The sequence below is a fragment of the Mercenaria mercenaria genome, chromosome 14, assembly GCF_021730395.1.
Source record: "Mercenaria mercenaria strain notata chromosome 14, MADL_Memer_1, whole genome shotgun sequence".
Lineage (NCBI taxonomy): Eukaryota > Metazoa > Mollusca > Bivalvia > Venerida > Veneridae > Mercenaria > Mercenaria mercenaria.
Window position 1 is genome coordinate 26,639,859 of NC_069374.1, and position 20,815 is coordinate 26,660,673.

At 34.9% G+C, this 20,815-nt stretch overlaps 1 protein-coding gene across 3 annotated transcripts; it reads left to right on the forward strand.

The window, feature by feature from the left end:
- Positions 1-287: 287 nt before the first annotated feature.
- Positions 288-20,613, forward strand: LOC123527083 (cationic amino acid transporter 2-like). 3 transcript variants are annotated; one of them, XM_045306352.2, is made up of 14 exons: positions 288-566; positions 6,347-6,474; positions 6,832-6,951; positions 8,412-8,540; positions 9,173-9,328; positions 12,717-12,856; positions 13,231-13,357; positions 14,043-14,265; positions 15,386-15,525; positions 15,936-16,095; positions 17,030-17,202; positions 17,673-17,839; positions 18,984-19,092; positions 19,864-20,613. In XM_045306352.2, the coding sequence occupies exons 2-14, from the start codon at positions 6,369-6,371 to the stop codon at positions 20,049-20,051; spliced, it is 1,938 nt and encodes a 645-aa protein (XP_045162287.2). In that variant the 5' UTR covers positions 288-566; positions 6,347-6,368; the 3' UTR covers positions 20,052-20,613. The 3 variants fall into 3 exon arrangements, with proteins under 3 accessions (XP_045162287.2, XP_045162288.2, XP_053379077.1); XM_053523102.1 differs by lacking the exon at positions 288-566 and adding an exon at positions 1,246-1,296; XM_045306353.2 differs by lacking the exons at positions 6,347-6,474; positions 6,832-6,951 and having other exon boundaries at positions 291-566.
- The last annotated feature ends 202 nt before the right edge of the window (positions 20,614-20,815 follow it).

Here is a 20,815-nt window from a genome sequence, read left to right on the forward strand (position 1 = left end):
CGCAAATGTTTATCAAGTTGCGATTTTCCCATAGACTCCCATTATGAAAACTTGTGTGAGGTCAAAGCTTTTCGAAACAGAATAGCAAAAAGATAGAGCTCATGACCCTAACATTTTATTTGCCGAATTTTCTAACTTAAAGTATATTCTACTTTTTTTATTTTTTTTTTTTATTTTTTGAAAAATCAGGGTTCAATCAAATCCTACATTGTAGAAAAATTTTAACACGGTCGTACAGAACTACCTTAATTCAGGATACAAATATATAAATAGGATGTTTCGTGGTGTTTTTTTTTCCTGTAAGATATCGTTAAAATCACGCTATTTACACGCAACTGATATCTAAATAATTCGGAACAATGAGAACATAGGCATGTGATTTTATACAACACAATAGTACACTTTCTCATACCAAAATAATTTCCTCATATTGCGGAAGCTGTCGCATTATACAAACTAAGAAATAGTTATTTAAAATAATATATCAAAGCAAGTTTTTAGATATATTTTATGTGTGGCAAAATAAAACTGTTAAGTGTACAGCTGGATTTCGACTCCATTTAAAGGTAAGTTTTTGCCCATATTGATTGAAATGCGTGGCGTGATGTGATATTAAAGAATAGACTAAAACTAGGAAAGTTGTTCGTGAAGAAGAAAGAATTAGGTGACAAGGGAGTGGCTTTCTCGTAACTTTTAAGCAAGTACTGGATACTCAACGATTTTCAACTGTATTAATATTAAAAGTTCGAAAGCAGCAACACTTTTGCTTTAGTCTGCATGTGGGCTTCTGAATGACACTATCAATTAAGACCATTGTGTTACCTCTATAATACGTACCACCTCCCCTCTTAAAATCAAAGGAAATTTCAACATGCTTTCATTCTTTTCGACAAATGTAATATAATAATTTGTATATTTAAATATAATTTATGCACGTTTATCGTGTTAATCCTGCAAAGATAAGTGTCTGTCATCCTCGATCGCTGAGGAGAAATGTGGCCCAAAGACACTTAAAATAGTGACTCAAAATTTTATGGTGTTATTCAGCAAACTATTTGCATCAGCTCTTTTCAGGTACGTGCTCTTTTAGAATTAACGTTCAGTAATTGAAATGATAATTTTAATGCACTTTGAATAAGTTTACGCAAATTATTTGGAAAAGAAAATACGAAGGGGCTAAAATTCGAAACTGCTCCCCTGCCACCTTTGATATCTTCCAGATAAGGTAGCAGGTGCTGGAGATCGTCTTCCTTACATCAAGCAGACATATAGGGACCTGAAAAAAAAACACATATAGTAAGCATGTATGTTTTTATTTAAATCCATAAACAATATCTGCCGTTTATAGGACTCTGTAGTCCATACATAACTACTAGTGAGACCCAGGTTCGCGAAAATATGAACCAATTACCTTAAATACAATCGAGCAGGGCTACGTGACTACGTGCGTGCGAGCGTGCGTGCGTTCATACGTGGCTGCGTGCAGGTGGAAGGGCGGACTCGGTGGGTGTTTTGGTGTGTGGGTGTGGGTGTTTGTGTTTCGATCAACGTTTTTCAGACAAATACGCAGGTCCATTTGAACTGATATGAGACAGACCAATGCTAACATGGTTAATGAAAGGTGGACTTTAGCTAATAAAATGTACATACGATTCCTGGTTCATCGAGAAGATTGATCATCACAGTCACCTCAACAGTATCATCATCAACACCATCATCATCATCAACACCACCATCATCATCATAAACATGCTAGGGATGATGTTTACGACAAAAAAAGATTACAGTATGAATTATAAGAAAGAGTAAACAGATTGACTTCTTTAGTGATGATGGTGCTGGTGGTGGTGATGGTAATGATGTCGGCAAAAATATAATACCACGTTTCTTTCCACGATCCTTGACAAAATTGTATGTTTTATTCGTTACAAAAAAATATGCTGCTACCATTTAAAAACTAACAATGAGAAAGAAAATGTACTTTTTTGTTGTTTGTGTACAGTTTTGCGATATCTTTAATCTGAATTCGTTTTATGATTATCATCAAATGTTTTTTGTGATATCTTGAAATACAGTGTGTCTAACCATTTTACTATCTGTAGTTTAAGATATCAATTTAATTTGTTTTTGTAATTTCCAAAACTGATTTAAAGATATCATTAAATGATTAAAGGATAACATAAAATAGAATATTGGATATTTCTAAAAACGAATATTTCTTCATATCCTTAATTCGATGTAATAATATCACAATTCACAAGGTACATTTATCATTTAAAGATATAATATGTTTGATTTTACGATATCCTGATGTCAATAATTCAAATACCATAATATCATCGTAATATTTAACTTAATATTTAGATATCAAAAATCGCCTTTAAGATATAAAAAGTTGCCTTTATTTTTAGATATCCAATAATTCATTTACTGATATCTTAAAATGAATTTAAGATATTTATAGTTCATTTAATGATATCCTAAATCGATTTTAGGATAGCAAAAAATATATATCTATGATATCCTTAATTCTTTTTAATTATATCTTTAATTTATTTTTGATAACAAATAAATCGTTTACGGATACCATAAAATATAATTAAAGACATCAGTTAGTAGAATTAATGATATAATAAAATAAAAACTGATTTTAAGATCTCCAATGATCAGATTATAGATATCTATCAATCATTTTGTGATATCTTTATATGAATTTCAATATACCCAAAAATGATAAGTGATATCATAAAGTGTTTTTTCTCAAATCTTGTACACCAGTCATGAAATAAAGTAACACACAAGTTAAACTGTCTCAATGTCACACATACGTAACTTTAAAACATTTTGTATATAACAGCATTATTTCTCATAATATTTTCGTTTGTCAAAAAAAAAAAATGAGTGCTATCGGAGCATGTTCTTTATTACCATCACGGAGCGAAATAAATATGTGTAATGATACCGGTACAGTCCAGTAAATACCAGCTACAGTTTTAGTTCTGTTTGATACACAATAAAGTGGTGGGCAATGTAGAACATGTTTTATGTTGTGTAATTGTACGAGTTATCGTTTTGAATTAAATAGCCCATGAAAGCATACGCCTGTTGTATAACTGGTAAAACATATAGAAAATCTATATTATATTGGGAACAAAATAGCATTTCATTACCACATCACTGGGACAATTTACAGGGGCATGAAAAATTATCAAATTACCTCCCTTTAATATGGAACTCGGTTTGAAATTTCACTTGATATTCTGCAAACCCTGCCAGTAGAATGTTTATATTTCGGTCAACTCTTAATCTGTGCTGAAAGTTCTTTATTCATTAATAATAAGATGACTATTTAGTTAAAACTTCTTTGGGTTAGTAAATCATTAAAGCACATTTAACGTTTTACTGAAAAAGGGCATTTTAAGCATCCGCCCTTTCCTTTCTAACCCTAGTCTGTAGTATTTAAACATCTCATACCTAGAGAGCATATTTTTTTTATATATTAAGTTTTTAGTTTCATATGACTTTTATTGTCATAGGTGTATGATTTATGAATTACTAAATTAGATTTCGTTACTTCTCTGATTCTTTTTTGGTAAACTGGACCCCCTTGGAAATAAGCTTTCGGGCTTAATGGGTTATCCATGCAACCATAGATCATATTTATATTACCTAATTTTTTGAAACACAATACGAAAATATGCTCTTAACCTATTTATTGCTCTTAAGTAGTTATTCTCTTATTTATTACTCTTGGTTTTAAGAAAACTGAACTTGCAATTTATCAATTTTAATCCGTGAAATAGAAATGCTGTTATTTTATTTAAATGTCTATCTAATCTATTTTATTTGTTAAAAGAATTTTATTTTGTTATACTATATAAAATGCGCTAACGTTTGTGATTTATGTAATTGCAAAATAAAAATATATGCAAAATAAAAATATAAATATCAAATGTAAAGCAGTTCGACTGGTGACTGTCCTCTTTCAGTCACATTTACTTAATTATAGTGTTTTGTTTGCTTTGGGGGGGGGGGGGGGGGGGGCGGAGGTGATTCACTTCAAAAGTATGTAATTCCTTTAGTATTGTGCAGATGTTATAACTTTTGGTATGTTAGAAAAATCAATGAGACTGTTTTTATATGTTTAGAAAATCTTTTGAAATACACTATTAAATGTTTACCGATTGGAAGTCTTGCACTGTGTACATTGTGTAATATTTATGTAATATAAGCTGATTACAGTATGTAATGAAATACGGTCATTCAGTTGCTTTCTCCCTGTCAGTGATCAGACAAACTAAGTAGGTACTTGGCAGAGCTGTATTCAGACAGTCCTACACTATCTCTGATTTATCAGATAAATATTTACCATCTCATATCAATGTACTTGATGGCAGGACCTGTTATCATTGCTATTCAGGTGGGTACTTAACATTTGGTGTACTGAAATGGCCCCCAGTTACATGCACATTAAGAATTATGAAAAATTAAAATAGAGCATTGTGAGTGAAACATAGCAGCCAAGAGAACACTAATATATAGATGATGTATAAAACATCGAAAACTTCTCCTTGGCCAAAATTATCTATGAAGTGAAAACAGTTTGAAAATTTTCAACCTTCCCAACCCCTAACACACACCTTTTTTCAGAAAAAGTTACCTTTTCATGCTTTGAAAAAATATAACATCTGCAGCTGTGATCAGAAAGTATGTCCGTACTTTACGTCGCCTTCTTTAGTGGGTCCTAGCTATTATCGGATCCTTGGCCAAGCTATTTCTATTGGATCCTTGGCCCAGCTATTCATATTGGACCTTTGATCCGGCTGTTTCTGTTTAGTCCTTGATCCAGATATTTGTATTGAATCCTTGGTTTGGCTATTTCTAATGGATCCGTTGTCCGGCTATTTCTGTTTGGTCCTTGATCCAGCTATGTATACTGAATCCTTGGTTCGGCTATTTCTAATGAATCCTTGTTCCGGCTATTTCTGTTTAGTCCTTGATCCAGCTATTTATATTGGATCATTGGTTCGGCTATTTCTAATGGATCCTTGGTCTGGCTATTTATATGGGACCTTTGGTCCGGCTGTTTCTGTTTGGTCCTTGATCCAGCTATTTGTATTGAATCCTTGGTTCGGCTATTTTTAATGGATCCGTTGTCCGGCTATTTCTTATGGATCCTTGGTCCGGCTATTTATATTGGATCCTTGGTTCGGCTATTTCTAATGGATCTTTGGTCTGGCTATTCATATTGAATCCTTTATCCAGCTATTTATATTGGATCCTTGATCCAACTTTTTATATTGGATCCTTTGTTCGGCTATTTATATTGGATCCTTGATCCAGTTATTTATATTGGACCCTTGGTCCGGCTGTTTCTATTTCATCGTCGGTCAATCTTTTTATACCGGAACCTTTGTCTGGCTATAACTGTTTGGTCCTTGATCCAGCTATTCATATTGCATCCTTGGTTCGGCTATTTCTAATGGATCCTTGATACAGCTATTTATATTGGATCCTTGGTCCAGCTATTTCTTTTTGATCCTTGGTCAGGATATTTCATTGGATCCATGATCCAGTTATTTATATTACATCATTGATCCAAATATTTGTATTGGATCCTTGGTCCAGCTATTTATATTGGATCCTTGGTCCGGATATTTCATTGGATCCAAGATCCAATTATTTATATTATATCCTTGATCTAGCTATTTCTACCAGATCCTTGATCAAGCTATTTCTATTGGATTTTTGATCTGGTGATTTCTATGGGATCCTTGGTCAGCTTTTTCTACTGGACATTCCATTTTATCATTGGGCCGGCGATTTCTATTGGATCCTTGGTCCAGCTATTTATATGGGATCCTTGGTTCAGCTGTCTATATTGGATCCGTGGTCAAGCTATTTATATTGGATCCTAGGTCCAGCTATTTATACTGAATCCTTGGTCAAGCTACTTATATTGGATCTTTGGTCCGGATATTTCATTGGATCCATGATCCAGTTATGTATATTACATCCTTGATCTATCTATTTCTATAGGATCATTGATCTAGCTATTTCTACTGGGTCTTCGATCAAGCGATTTCTATGGGATCCCTGGTCAGCTTTTTTCTACTGAATATTTTATTTGATCCTTGGGTCGGCTATTTCTATTGGATCCTTGATCCAGCTGTTTATATTGGATCCTTGGTTTAGCTATCTATTTTGGATCCTTGGGCCGGATATTTCATTGGAGCCATGATCCTGTCATTTATATTACATCCTTGATCTAGCTATTTATATTGGATCCTTGGTCCAGCTATTGCTATTGGATCCTGGGTACAGTTTATGCATATTTACTTTTCAGTAAAGTACCACAGGCAATCAATATGGAGATACTAAAGAAATTGTCCCGGAAGAAGTTTATACGAGCTGACTCTGTTCACGACACGAAGCTAGCACGGTGTCTTAATACTGTGGATTTAACAGCTTTAGGTAATGTGTTTAAGTAAAAAAAAAACAATAAAAAGGTAATATAGAATGAATACATTTGAGCAAAACAGGAGCCAACCACAGATTGCCGCTGCAAAAAGATTGCAGCAGACGGAGTGCTAATAAATATATTCATAAAACGCAACTTTGTTAACAATTTGATAAGAAGAGGCCTTTTACTGACTGGTAGACTATATATACAAATTTATCGTAAATAAATTTTTGAAGCTAATCTATACGTACTTTTATCAAAATATCATTCGTGCCTAAAGTTTACAAATATAAATGAACGTTACTTCTCTATCAACACAATCGCAAGCCGCATGCTTGTAAAGAAAAAAAAATCTGTCTTTATAACAGGTATAGGGAGTACCCTGGGTGCAGGTATCTATGTTGTGGCTGGACAGGTTGCCAAGCAAACATCCGGCCCCTCTGTGTTCATCTCTTTCCTTATTGCTGCATTAGCCTCCGTTCTTGCAGGTAACATTTACTTCATTTCTATTTGTCAATCGAATTTATGCATCACTTTAAGAATCCTTTACAAGTTGTCATTTCCACCACATTTTAAAAACAAAAATTGTTCTATATCAAAACTGTTGCTTCCGCTTAATTTTTCAGGAGAGACAAATTAAAAAGCAAACTCTGTACTTTACTCTACACATACATGTTTGTATTTACATGTATACTCAACATGCTCAATGCCACATTTATGGTAAGGGATCGAACGTTTTACTTCAAGATTCGACTAAAATGATATTTTGGGACAGGACTTGAAAATGTCTTCGAGAAAGCCGTAATTTTATGATTAGCGAGTTCGAGATATTGGGTTTTCGTATTTTTGACAGTTCTTACTAACATTTCCGGCGAATTCGTTTCTGACAGAAATTCTAACATCTTAATTAAGCAATGGCGGTTTGTATTTAAAAACATAATTATAGAGTTAAGATAGGTCAAGTCAAGTCAAAAATTGTTTTGACATAAACATAAATATGTTCATTGCAATATACACGATGTGGCAGTTCATCATTGTACTTAGAAAAGCAACATACTTGGTGATACTTGGTAAGAATAGTAATTTCAGATAGTATACATATAAAACATTCAGTTCTTGCATACTCGTAAAAGAAAGGAATACATTTTGAGCGGTTATGCTTTAAATTAACTGGACTCGGTTTTTACCTGTAGTTTTGAAGAAGTTTGAACATGGAGTTCGTCTGCAAACTTTGTTTACTTTATAGCGGTGTAAGACTACTATATTCAGTTTCAGGTAACAGTGTAGTATAGATAAGACGGTGTCTTGCTACACTTTATCAACTTGTCTCATTTTTCTTAAGCCTAGCTTCATATATAAATATTGCTAAGCCTACAATTATTTTTCCTGAACTAGTTTTTGTAGAATTTTTAATTTGGTTAATATTGGCCATAAGATAAGAACATTCTGAAAGTAGTTGACGTCACAATCGGTGAATTACGTATTGGCTATACATAACTTAGACATTAAGTGTCCAGCTACAAATGTACATATATGTGTCCGAAGAATGTCGTATTGAAACAAGAATAAGGCCATATTCCTTTGACAACTCGGAACAGAATTCTAGAGTTCTACTCTTATTGTTGTCAAAGGAATCAAATAAGTACTACTGAGATTATCCAACCAAGATCTGCATTCCATGTGTTCCATTGTTATACACATTTATCACGTGAGTGTTCTGTCTGCACCAGGTTTTCCGTGGACGTATTTAACACAGTACTTTATCTCACTCCATTGACTTAGAGTCTGTGCTGATTGTTCGGAGATGGCCGAAGTTGCCTAGCGTTATTCTGTGTCCTGAACTATAAATAGCACTCACAACTCATACAAAGCATTCTGACCAAGTAAACATATCTGTCACCTAATTTTAATAATTTATATGTGACACATTTGCTGTTTTGCTTTTAAGGACTGTGTTATGCCGAGTTCGGTGCACGCGTTCCTAAAACAGGTTCAGCCTACGTATACAGCTACGTCACTATAGGAGAACTCATGGCGTTTGTGATTGGCTGGAATCTCATATTGGAATATGTAATTGGTATGTTAGACAAATAATTCATCACTGTGCTGATTTACGCTTGCCAGACAGGGTTTTTTTCCGTGTTTTTCTGGAAAAAAACTCGTCTTACACCCTGAGATGTAAGATAACTCACGTGATGTAGTTTAGGAATGCGTAAATTCATACGCTACTGTAATAAAATAGTGCTTAAAAGGAAAGGCATTCGTTTTACTTTATATCTTTTATTAATGAAAGAATACGACATGCAAGAAAAAAGAATATGGAAATCTGCCCTCGTATAACTGTTTAGCGGTAACTCGACAGAGCCTCATTACCGCCTAAACAGTTTCCATCGAGCCAGAGATTTCCATCCGCGCCTTCTACCTGTGAAAGATTCATATAATATTTGCTGACCTAAAAATAAACATTTGCCAGCATTTCCCTAAATGTTATTTATCTATTAAAGGATATGACATCCTAGTAACCATAATTTAATTTGTGTTTACAATCTTTCGCAAACAATGTTAATTATAAAGCGGTATTGATGAAGCAGAATATCTTTCAAAAAAAAAAACAAACAAATCGGCATGTCAATAAAAATCGTATAATTAATCTGTTTTAGTTTCTAATAAACGTTTTCATTTGACTCTTTTGGATTTTAACGTCTTTAGGCACAGCAAGTGTGGCCAGAGCATGGAGTTCGTATTTTGACTCTCTCGTCCACAACAAAATACAAACCTACTTTCGAGACAATGTTCCAATGCATATTTCTGGTCTTTCACCCTACCCTGACTTTTTTGCACTTGGAATAACCCTTCTTCTAACAGGTAAGTAACATGTACTTGTACTTGTATTGAGCAAGAAATGCACTTTTCATTACCTCTCATGAACAGATTTAATCAAATCGAGACTGCTATTATTAGTCACATACAAGTTGAAAACCAGTTTCGGGGACTATAGGATTCCGTCCGTCCGTCCGTCTGTCATTCTGTTCGTCCGTAATTTCATGTCCGGTCAATAACTCTGTCCTTCATTAAGGGACTTTATTACTTTGTACAAATGTTCTCATGACAGGACGACGTGCAATGTGCTAAACTCACTGACCCCTAGCTTAAACGTACAGGTCAACAAGTCTTTTTTTCTGTCCTGACTGTAACCCAGCAATCCATGAATGGGATTTTATCATTACTTGGCACAAATGTACCTCCATAATAAGCCGATTATTCATGCACAACTTTTAGTCCCCTGGCTCGAGAAAAACATCAATCCCAGTAGACATCTGACGTCGGTTAGACGTCGTATAGACGTCGGACCCCGACGTCAGATTAACGTTGGATTTTGGTTGGATTTGCAAACCGTTTAGACGTCGGATCCCGACGTCGCTAGACGTCGCAATCCGACCATTTTCCAACCAAAATCTAACCACTTTCCAACCAAAATCTGACCAAATTTTCAACAGAATTTGCAGTCAAACAAGTTATCAACACATGTAGTTTATCATCTTTATTTCACATGAAAGCGACATAAGTCTAATATCATAAATCCAAAAAAGGTAATCCAGTAATTGAAACTTTCAAGTTTAGTCATGTCTGCATGATTCTTCAACTCCGCTAAAATTCCCATCTGAAATGTATAAAATTTGACAGTTTCATCATTTCATAAAATTTGTAAACTTACACAAGTATGCTAGAGCTATTACTAAAGAACATAATTGCTACGTGCAAAACAAACATGTTATATTTTAAATTCTAAAAGAAATCTCTATAACCTCATAAAATGTAATGAAGTTTTATGTTAAACACAATTGATTTTTAAAGTAATAAACATAATGCATCAATCTTTGAAAGAATACGTAACATTAAAAAGAATAACAATTAAACTAAGTACAACTTTCAAAAATCTGCTACTCACGTTGTGGATCCCTTTGTGTAAAGTATTTATAAACTTGCTCTATCTTATCCCACAAATATCAAATCACCGAAGACTTGTGTAAACCGATTCAGACTTATCTCGCGAAGGCATGACTAATAAACATGTGTAGGTGAACTTAAAATAATTTATACATGTGTATAGAATGCAATTTTTTCCTGACCAGTTTTAAATTGGTAAAAAGAAATCCGTTTCCGAAAATAGACAATCTCATGCGATTTTGTAACATAATTAATGATAATGTTTGATGTGCTAATGAACTATTATTTATATGCGCATGTTCAGGCATAACTATCTTTAAACTATACTAGCAAAATTACACCAGTTAATTTCATAAATGAAAACATTTAAACAGACTTTCTATCCAACCTAATTCCAACGTCTCCTAGACGTCTAAGTCTGACGTCTATTAGACGTCGTGGTTATGACGTTGGTTAGACGTTGGATTCAGGTCGCCGACGACGCGACCAAAATCCAACGTCTAACTAACGTTGGTACGACGTCAGGTGTTTACTGGGATATAACTCTTGGCAGTCAAATGTTAATAAGGCATGAACAGGGTGTGTTTCGTGTCCGGTACAGAACTCTTCATCCATCAAGGGGTTACAATATTATTTGGTATAAATGTTTCCCATAATCAGACGACATGCCATGCATTTAGCTTAAAGGTCAATGCCACACTTGGAGATCAAATGTGGAAAGGCTTTTTTCTGCCCGGTCCATAACTTTGTCATGCGAAACAAGGTTTAAATATTACTTGGCAATAATATTTCCTTGGATGAGACGACGTGTCATGCACAAAACCTGGAACCATGGCTCGAAGGTCGCACTTTGAGGTCAAAGGCCATCAGGGCTTTTTCTGTCCGGTCTTTAACTTGACAATCCATAAAGGGATTTTATATTACTTTGCGCAAATGTCCCTCATAATAAGACGACGTGCCATGCGCAACATCCAGACCCCTATCTCAAAGGTCAAGGTCCCACTTGGAAGTAACAGGTCAAAAGGTTGTGGGGAGGGCCCTAGGTAATGTTGGAATAACTTTTGGCCCAACCCATTTGTACGTATTTGATTTAATGCTTGTATTAAATGTGATGCATACATGTGAATATATATATACAATAAAATATGATTAAACTAAAAGGTTGTTTTTTCCTGTCTTGTCCATAACTCTGTCGTCCAGTAAAGGATTTTGATATTACTTAGTACAAATGTTTCCCATAATGTGTGCGTGTTCGGGTTTAACGTCTTTTTTTAACAATTTTTCAGTCATATAAACGATGGTGTCTACTTGAGCACAGTGCCCAACTTTATAGTGCTGCCTCACTGGAATATCACGCCGTAGACACGTGGCAAGATAACCCACCCAGTCACATTATACTGACACCGGGCTGACCAGTCCTAGCACTATCCTCTTAATGCTGAGCGCCAAACGAGGAAGCTACTAGTACAATTTTTTACGTCTTTGGTATGACTCGGTCGGGGATCGAACCCACGACCTCCCGAACTAGAAGCGGACGCTCTACCACTAGGCTACCGAGGGGGTATTTCCCATAATGGGACAACATGTCTTGCGTTACACCCTAATCTTTAACTCAATGTTCAAGATCAATGTCGGAGGTTGAATTTTTCCTGCCTGGTGCATATATCTGGCATCCATTAAAGTGTTTCAGTATTTCTTGACATAAATGTTCCCCATAATGAGACATTGCGTTATGCGCAATACCCAGACCCCTAGCTCAAAGGTCAAGGTTACATTTTAAGGTCAAAAGTCAACATTGATCTTTTCCTGTCCAATCTGTAAAATAGTTTAATATAAGCTTGTTTGTCATATTGACCCAATTAATTTTATTTTGTAAATATGGTCATTTCATACTGTAAAGGAATGTGTTTATTATTGCATGATGGTTACACTATTACAGTTTAGTAATGTTGTATTATTGCATGCTTTGTATATTATTACACACTGGACATATCCTTACCATATACAAGTTTTGTATTTTATTACACATTTGCTATATTACTACAGCTTCTTTTAACTGTTACATTGTTCGTATATCATTACACACTGGGTATATTAATACACTTTGTTTATTCTGTTACATTCTATTACATAATCTGTTTGCACATTAAGTACTGTTATATAACTTGAATGTTTAATTTTGCACATTGGTTGCACGAATCCCTCGTATTATTTCAGATTACTCATGCTTAGTCAGATTTTCCTACATTGGTTATATATTATTATTGCTTGAGTATACTTTTTCATGTTTTGTATACTGTTACAGTAATCCTAGCAGTGGGAGTGAAGGAGTCGTCAAGATTCAACAACCTGTTTACAGCAGTCAATCTGTTGGTAGTAACGTATATAGTGATCTGCGGGGCATTCAAGGCAGACGTTCATAACTGGGAAGTAGACCCGAAAACGGTATGTATACAGCCTATGTGATCGAATAAAAGCAAACGTTTCGAAGTATATAGTGTATACAATGTAATTGTATATGAAATGCATTATTACACACGAAACAACAGGAAAGGTTTTACACCGGGACATGTGATACATTTGCTAAGTCGTTATTGCAAACAGGATCAATGCCACCACCTTTAACTTTAGATACCTTAAATTCAGAAACATTTGATGGCAAATATCATTTCATTTTTTTATATTATCATGTGTTTACATCCAACTCGTTTAAAGCGTATACAATTCAACTTGCATGCTTCTTATTTTGGTTTTCTTACATTGTACATCCGAAAAACTGACAGAAATACACGGTTACATTGTCATTGCATTCCATTTAGGTCACTGCTGTAAACTCTACAGATATTGGAGAGGGTGGATTTCTACCATTTGGTTTCTCTGGTATGTTGTCAGGGGCGGCTACATGTTTCTATGCCTTTGTTGGATTTGATGCCATAGCAACAACAGGTAGAGCAGTAATCATGTATATATCTTTAGGTTTAGTGAAGATACATTGTCCGTTTTATTAAACATATTGTTACGTTATGTGAACACACATTATCCAGTTTAGTGAACACACACATTGTTAGGTATAAAAGATATATTAAGAGGTTTAATGAACAACTATGTTCATGTTTTGTTAAACTTTTGTTAGGTTAATATACATTTTCATGTTTTGTAAACACAGTATGAGGTTTACAAAACACCAATAAAACATTGTTATATAGGTTTATTGAATGCACTTTCAGATCTAGTAAACATATTATCACGTTTAGTAAAAGTCTATCGTCCGATTTAGTGAACACATATTGTCCGGCTTACTGATAACATTATGTTTATTTAACACATATTGCCAGGTGGAGTAAATACATTGTCCGGTTTAGTAAGCACATTATCTGGTTTTTTAAACACCTTTTATCAGATTTAGTACACATCTCGCCAGGTTTAGTGAGCATTGTGAGTTTTTTTGGCATTAGTTCTAACTCTCAGGGTCAGTTATATAAAACAATTATATGTATTTTAAATTGAAATAAGAAAACCACATATATATTATGTATATAGAACAAGCCACGGCGTACACGATAAAAACGACTTCGTCGACTGAAACTTCCGAAGTATAAAAAATACTAATATATTTTCCTGTTTTTTACAGGTGAAGAAGTGAAGAACCCCCAGAAAGCTATACCTGTAAGTATAGTAGTGTCACTGCTGGCGTGTTTCTTTGCCTACTCTGGTATATCTGTTGTTATAACACTGATGTGTCCTTATTACTTACTGGATGGGAGTGCACCATTACCTGCCGTGTTTGATAGAGTTGGTTGGCCTGTTGCCAGGTACATCATTGCTGTGGGTGCTGTGTGTGGATTATCAACAAGGTATATGTCCAGCTTTACAGTCGTTTTATAGGTTTGTACCGATGTAACTACTTCCTAGCACCCCCGGCGGGGCATATGTTCTCCGTGACGATTTGATAAAAGACATTGTGTCTGAAGTCGTTCGTCCTCCACCTCTGAACATTCATGTGGGGAAGTTGGCAGTTACTTGCGGAGAACAGGTTTGTACTGGTACAGAATCCAGGAACACTGGTTAGGTTTACTGCCCACCGTGACATGACTGAAATACTGTTGAAAAACGGCGTTAAACCCAAAACAAAACTTCATAGCCTTTCATTTTGGAGCAAAAGCCTTTGTGCATTCCTTGCATTACTTCAGACACAGATGGTACCTGAAATTAATGATCCTTTGCAAGTCAGATGAAATGATTCCTACAATGAAATGATTCTTCTCTTGCAGGGTCTCGATATGCTTGTTTATGTTGGGTTTAAAGTCGTTTTTCTTTCAACAGTATTTCAGTTATGTAAGGATAACAGATGTGGAGGATAATTGATTTCAGACATATTGTCTTTTTCTCTTGCCATGGAGAACATACGCCTCTTCCGTTGACCGGACTCTCGACCCCGCGATTCGTAGATCTGTGCTTATCATATTGAGTTAAACCCATAGCATTGAGGGGCAAGTGATTCGAACTCATTGAAAGAGACCGAGGTAAAAAAATCTGGTATACTTGTATGTTCATTACGTCGTATACTTCTCCTTTTCTAAGTATTCTTCTGCATTTTGTATGTAATAATTCAATTATACTGTCAAGGTCGTCAAGGAAGTGACACAATGCGGCTGTCTAAAAAGTGGCAGGTTGAAATAAGAACGGAATCAATTCAGGAAGTAAACTGACAGACTGCTTAATTCAGGTGGCCGCTTAAACAGATTCAGCTGAATTGATATATACCATATTGTTATGTTTTAGAATTATGTATCACCATAAAACTGATTCACTATTTTTATTAATGTCAACTGCAGTCTGATTAAAACCATTTCCCATATAAACGCTACGCATTCCTTGTATTTAGGAAGATTTAGTTCTTTAGTCTGTATGAGTAAAAAAGAATGCCAGAATGAAATTTTGTAAAATAATATTGAATGAAATAAATGTTGGCAGTCTCCTTGGTGCAATGTTTCCACTTCCTCGTGTGATCTACGCTATAGCCAGTGATGGGCTTATCTTTAAGTTTCTGGCCAAAGTCAATGACAGATTCAAAACACCACTGATTGCCACTCTAATATCTGGTGCGTTTGCAGGTAAGTACTTTTAATTACAGTATTTGTTTTACTTATTTTGCTTATAATATACATTAGATGTGATTAACCATTACTTCGGAGTAAAAGTCACTTTAGGCTGGTAAAGATAGCTGAAATACGCCTTTATACTGCCCAAACGAATATCAATAGATACACTCTCATTAAGACGTAGTTACTCATTTTGTTTGTAAATAAGAAGTTGATATGTATACAAAACACAGTAATATATAACAATTTTGATAAATATGAATGATATACATCTTTTACAAAAGGAATAATGGCGATGTTGTTTGACCCTCAATGTACAGAAAAAATGGCAATGTTGTTTGACGACTAAGAAATATTTTTTATAACAGGAATAGAATAGTGGCGATGTTGTTTGACCGTATGAAATACGTCTTTTATTACAGGATTAATGGCGATGTTATTTGACCTGAAAGAGCTTGTGGACATGATGTCTATAGGAACTCTGTTAGCTTACACTCTAGTCGCAGTGTCTGTACTTCTGTTGAGATACAGGGTCCATAATATAGGAGAAATAGACGAGTCAAAAGGCAGTTATACACAAGTGTGAGTAAATCAACCACCCGCATATACTTGTCTTGTACATGTAAAAATGCTGTGTTGCAAACCTCAGATATAATATAGGAGAATAGACGAGACGAAAGGCAGTTATACACGAGTGTGATAAATCAACCACCGATATACTTGTCTTGTACATGTAAAATGCTGTGTGCAAAACCTCAGATAATATAGGATAATAGACGAGACGAAAGGCAGTTATACACAAGTGTGAGTAAATCAACCACCCGCATATACTTGTCTTGTACATGTAAAAATGCTGTGTTGCAAAACCTCAGATATAATATAGGAGAAATAGACGAGACGAAAGGCAGTTATACACGAGTGTGAGTAAATCAACCACCCGCATATACTTGTCTTGTACATGTAAAAATTCTGTGTTGCAAAGCCTCAGATATAATATAGAAGAAATAGACGAGTCAAAAGGTCGAAAGGCAGTTATACACAAGTGTGAGTAAATCAAGCATCCGCATATACTTGTCTTGTACATGTAAAAATGCTGTGTTGCAAAGCCTCAGATATAATGTAGGAGAAATAGACGAGACGAAAGGCAGTTATACACAAGTGTGAGTAAGCCAACCATCTGATGTAAAAGTCGCGCGTTTCAAAGTCTCGGATGTTGTTGAATACATTGCAAAACTGTAGTCATGAAAACAGTTTTACCTTTTGAATAGTACGTTTGGTAATCTTTTGAGTCGTAACGCGGATAAGGAATGTGTGGGTGAACATTTCGTGTATTTATTTGTTTTACATTCGTAATTTCAGAAAGGAAAAAATATAAATGTAGTAGTTAAGGGTAAAACCGAGCAGAATGATGCGGTGATGGAGTAATTAACCTGAATTTTCTAACAAATTATTTCGTGTTGTCTATTATTTGATTGTTTCTGGCGTGCCCAATCGTCATTTCATTATATAATTTCAGTGCTGAATATGATTCAAAGGAACATCTAGATCATTCAGACGCTTTAAATGACAGAAGACAGCTTTCAAATGACTATGGTGACCAGACCATATTTTCAACAGCTTTCAATTTTAAAAATGAAAACCCGTCCCCGATAACTGAGAAAACATCTGTATATGCTGTTTCTTTATTTAGTAAGTGAGGAATTTTCTATCTGTTATTCAAGATATTTTAAGCCATATTTTGAAGTACCGCCTAGTCTTATTATAGAATATTAGCTGTTGCAACAAAAGCCATGACATGTCTGTATGAATTATACAAATGTTACACGATAGTATCATCTCACCTTTATAACCTTTATTCGTTTAGGAGATGACACAAGGATCCTTAGTACTGCAGCTCCATCGGAGATATTGATAATATATATACAGTTGAGTCTCGTTATCTCGAATTTTAGTGGATCGAGCGTTATACTTCGAGATAACCGAAATTCGTCTTATAATGATATTTCCTGTTCGATTTTTGGGACGGGATTTTAAAATGCCTTCGAAATAGCCGGTATTTGAGATAGGCGAGTTCGTGATATGTAGGAAGAGAAATTCTGTTTTTCGTGATGTAAGAAACCAACATTTCCACTAGTGATGCATGTGTAATATGTTTTCAGGTCTTTTAACTGTTGGACTTTCGCTCTTTCTAAAGTTTGCAGAAGACGATTTGTCGGCTGGTAAAGCCTGGGCGATTGTCATCACATCTGTGTTTACTATATTAATGCCACTTCTACTTATCTCAATGGCATGTCAACCACAGAACAAAAGCAAGGTTTCTTTTAAGGTTTGTATGCACAGTCACTAGCTCTTGTAACACCACACGTCTCTTTGTATGGTTTATAGATTAAAAGAGTCAGCAGTTATTTTTAACTCACACGCTTTCATTTACAAGATGAACTACACTATAAAAATCGATCCAGGTATAAAAACATCAGCTTTTTAAACAATGTTTGTCCAAGATCAGTGGAGGCTGATCATGGTCTGCACTGTTCGCTATTCAGTCAGTAAATGTTCAGTGAACACCCCTTTGAATAACAAGTGGTACTGTCGCAATTGAATCATAGACCAGTCCATTTTAGAAATGTAGCTGGGTAAGGGTTAACGTTTTGTCTCCACTTGACTTATGTTATCAAAATTGTTATACTTCTACGGAAGCATCTGGTACAGGTCGGAAAGTATTTTTTATTCGTTTTGCCATAGTTTTAAACATGTATGACACTATTTTGTTTTTTTTTTAATGGAGGGGCATCAATGGTAGATTTCTTTAAGTCAACCAATATTAATAGTTCTACTCAAGTGCCCGCATTTCCCTGAAGGGCAAATGGGACTCCCCGCAACTATTTAAGCTTGAAATATGAGCTAAGTCTGTATGACTTTTACCTGCTCAACAAACAAACGCAGTGTAGTTAAGTTTGATTTTAAACAGAATTAAACAGAAATATTAATCATGGCATCATGTGATGAAAACTAAAAATTAGGCAAAATTTGTTGAATTGCTCATATTGCATAATTATATTTTCTCTTCAATAAAATCTAAATAGTTAATTCATATTAGTTATCTCTGACACAAAGCTGTTTTTGAATTCATTTTGTTTTTGGTGAGATAGTGTAAAAGATGATGAGTTTAAGGTACTACTCCCGCACGATAATTTAAACGACAGCATGTTTATATTATCGTTTGATTGTTATGGTTCTCATACATCGTTGAGGTTGTCAATGATAGAAGTTAAGTGCATACTGTAATGTTATACAGAATATTTTCTGTATTGAAACGTACATGTTATCGTTTGAGTTATCCTGCGGGATTTATAGATATAGTTCCACTTTATTTAACGGAGAGTAAATACTAGGTATGTAATAACATATTAATCTCAGTATTCACGTATGTTACCAATAGTCTAAAAGAATGCATTTTTTTTTTATTCCAGGTGCCTTGGTTGCCGTTTTTACCGGGTATAAGTATTTTCGTGAATATTTTTCTTATGCTTCGACTTCCAAATGCGACATGGATAAGATTTGCTGTCTGGATGGCTGTAGGTAGAGTGAAACATAAAGTTATTTATTTTAAACAAACTGTTGAGCAAAGTCGGTAAAACTGAATTATAGCTGACGTCCATTGCAGTATCGGCATTCTATATACTTTGACATGTTAAACAGACAGCTTAAAGACTCATAATGCTTTTGTTTAAAATGTGGCTGCCACATTTTCCGTGAACATAAGATACATTAATTTCTTCTTAAATCCTATTTCTAATAATTACTTTTTTTAACATTTGTCAAAGGTTTGAATATATTGCTGAATATATTATTGTTTTTATTACCTCCCTTTATGGCACTAACTATAAGAGTTCATGTGCAATATTAAAAATGGTGCTTTCCTAACCATGTAAGTACGCATAACATCTATTTGGAAAGCTGTTTCATCTGTTTTTAAGATAATAATTTAAATCATTTATGGACCTTTAAAACATTGATGATATGAGTAAACCTAGTACAATGCGTTCAGACATTTTATAAAAAGCTAAATTTCAATCTTTTAGCCAGTTCATTTCTAAAATATATGAGCCGCACCATGAGAAAAGCAGCATAGTACATTTGCGACCAACATGGATCCAGATCAGCCTACGCATCCATGCTGTTCGCTAACGGTTTCCCTAGTTGCAATAGGCGAACAGCATGGATCCTGACCAGACTGCGCGGATGCGCGGGCTGGTCTGGATCCATGCTGGTCGCAAACGCACTATGTTGGTTTCCTCATGGTGCGGCTCATATGTACTTGCGATATAATTATCAGTTTGTACATTTCAGGTTTCATAGTCTACTTTTTCTATGGATTTAGAAACAGCAATCAGGGGCTTAGGAAATCTGAGACGGATACTTTTTCAGATTACGAAGTTAGATGTGACAATTCAATCAATGCTTCAGGGGAGCGTAGAATACCAAATAAGGAATCAAACACATCCGAGACCTCGAGCTTGCTTCGTGCAGTAGTATAGTCTAGTCTTCCTACTGAGCATGACATGACATTGCAAATATGTTACATTTTAATCCTTACCTTGCTAAATTTCTATAATGAACTTTTTCTATCTTCCAATTTTGACAGTACCATTAACTGTTAAAAAGGGTGCTTACCAAAAAGATACTGGTTGAATAGCGAACAGTGCAGATCATGATAAGACTGCACGGATGTGCAGGCTGATCATGATCTACACTGGGCGCAAAGGCAGAATCAGTCGTGTCCAGCATGGTAAGGGATAAGGCTTACGACAATGTTTTATAAATATAATATACATGTTGTGATATGTGTTATGGTACAGATTCAAAAGATATATACTGTAGCATTCAATGGGAATATATACATTTAACATAATGGGAATTTTTGACAATTTGACATAACTGAGATTAAAAACAAATTCATGTTTAAGTAAGTGTGTTGCATCTTTATGATGTTAACTGACATTACTTGTTACATGAACTTGTTTTACATCTTTCTTTGTGCATGTGTTATTTTTCTTAAATATAAATGTAAATAATAAGCAATAAAGTATGATTAAACGATTTGAAAGAAGTGTTCACAGCTCACAAAGATGGTGTGTTTATCAAGCTGTATTTGAACTTAGTGTTGCAGTGTCCGCACAATGTCCGCACAGTGTCCGCACAATCTAGAATGCTTTGAAAAATTACCGTGAATATTGTTATTTGAAACGAGTGTTAAAACGCATTCCGCCTGTCATTAAAAAACGTCCGACGCTTCCATTAC

Coding starts and splice junctions, on each gene's coding strand:
- LOC123527083 (XM_045306352.2), top strand. CDS start 6,369: ATGGAGATACTAAAGAAATTGTCCCGGAAGAAGTTTATACGAGCTGAC. Junction 14,266..15,385: donor GTGTGTGGATTATCAACAAG/GTATATGTCCAG, acceptor AAATGTTGGCAG/TCTCCTTGGTGCAATGTTTC. Junction 17,203..17,672: donor ATATGCTGTTTCTTTATTTA/GTAAGTGAGGAA, acceptor ATATGTTTTCAG/GTCTTTTAACTGTTGGACTT.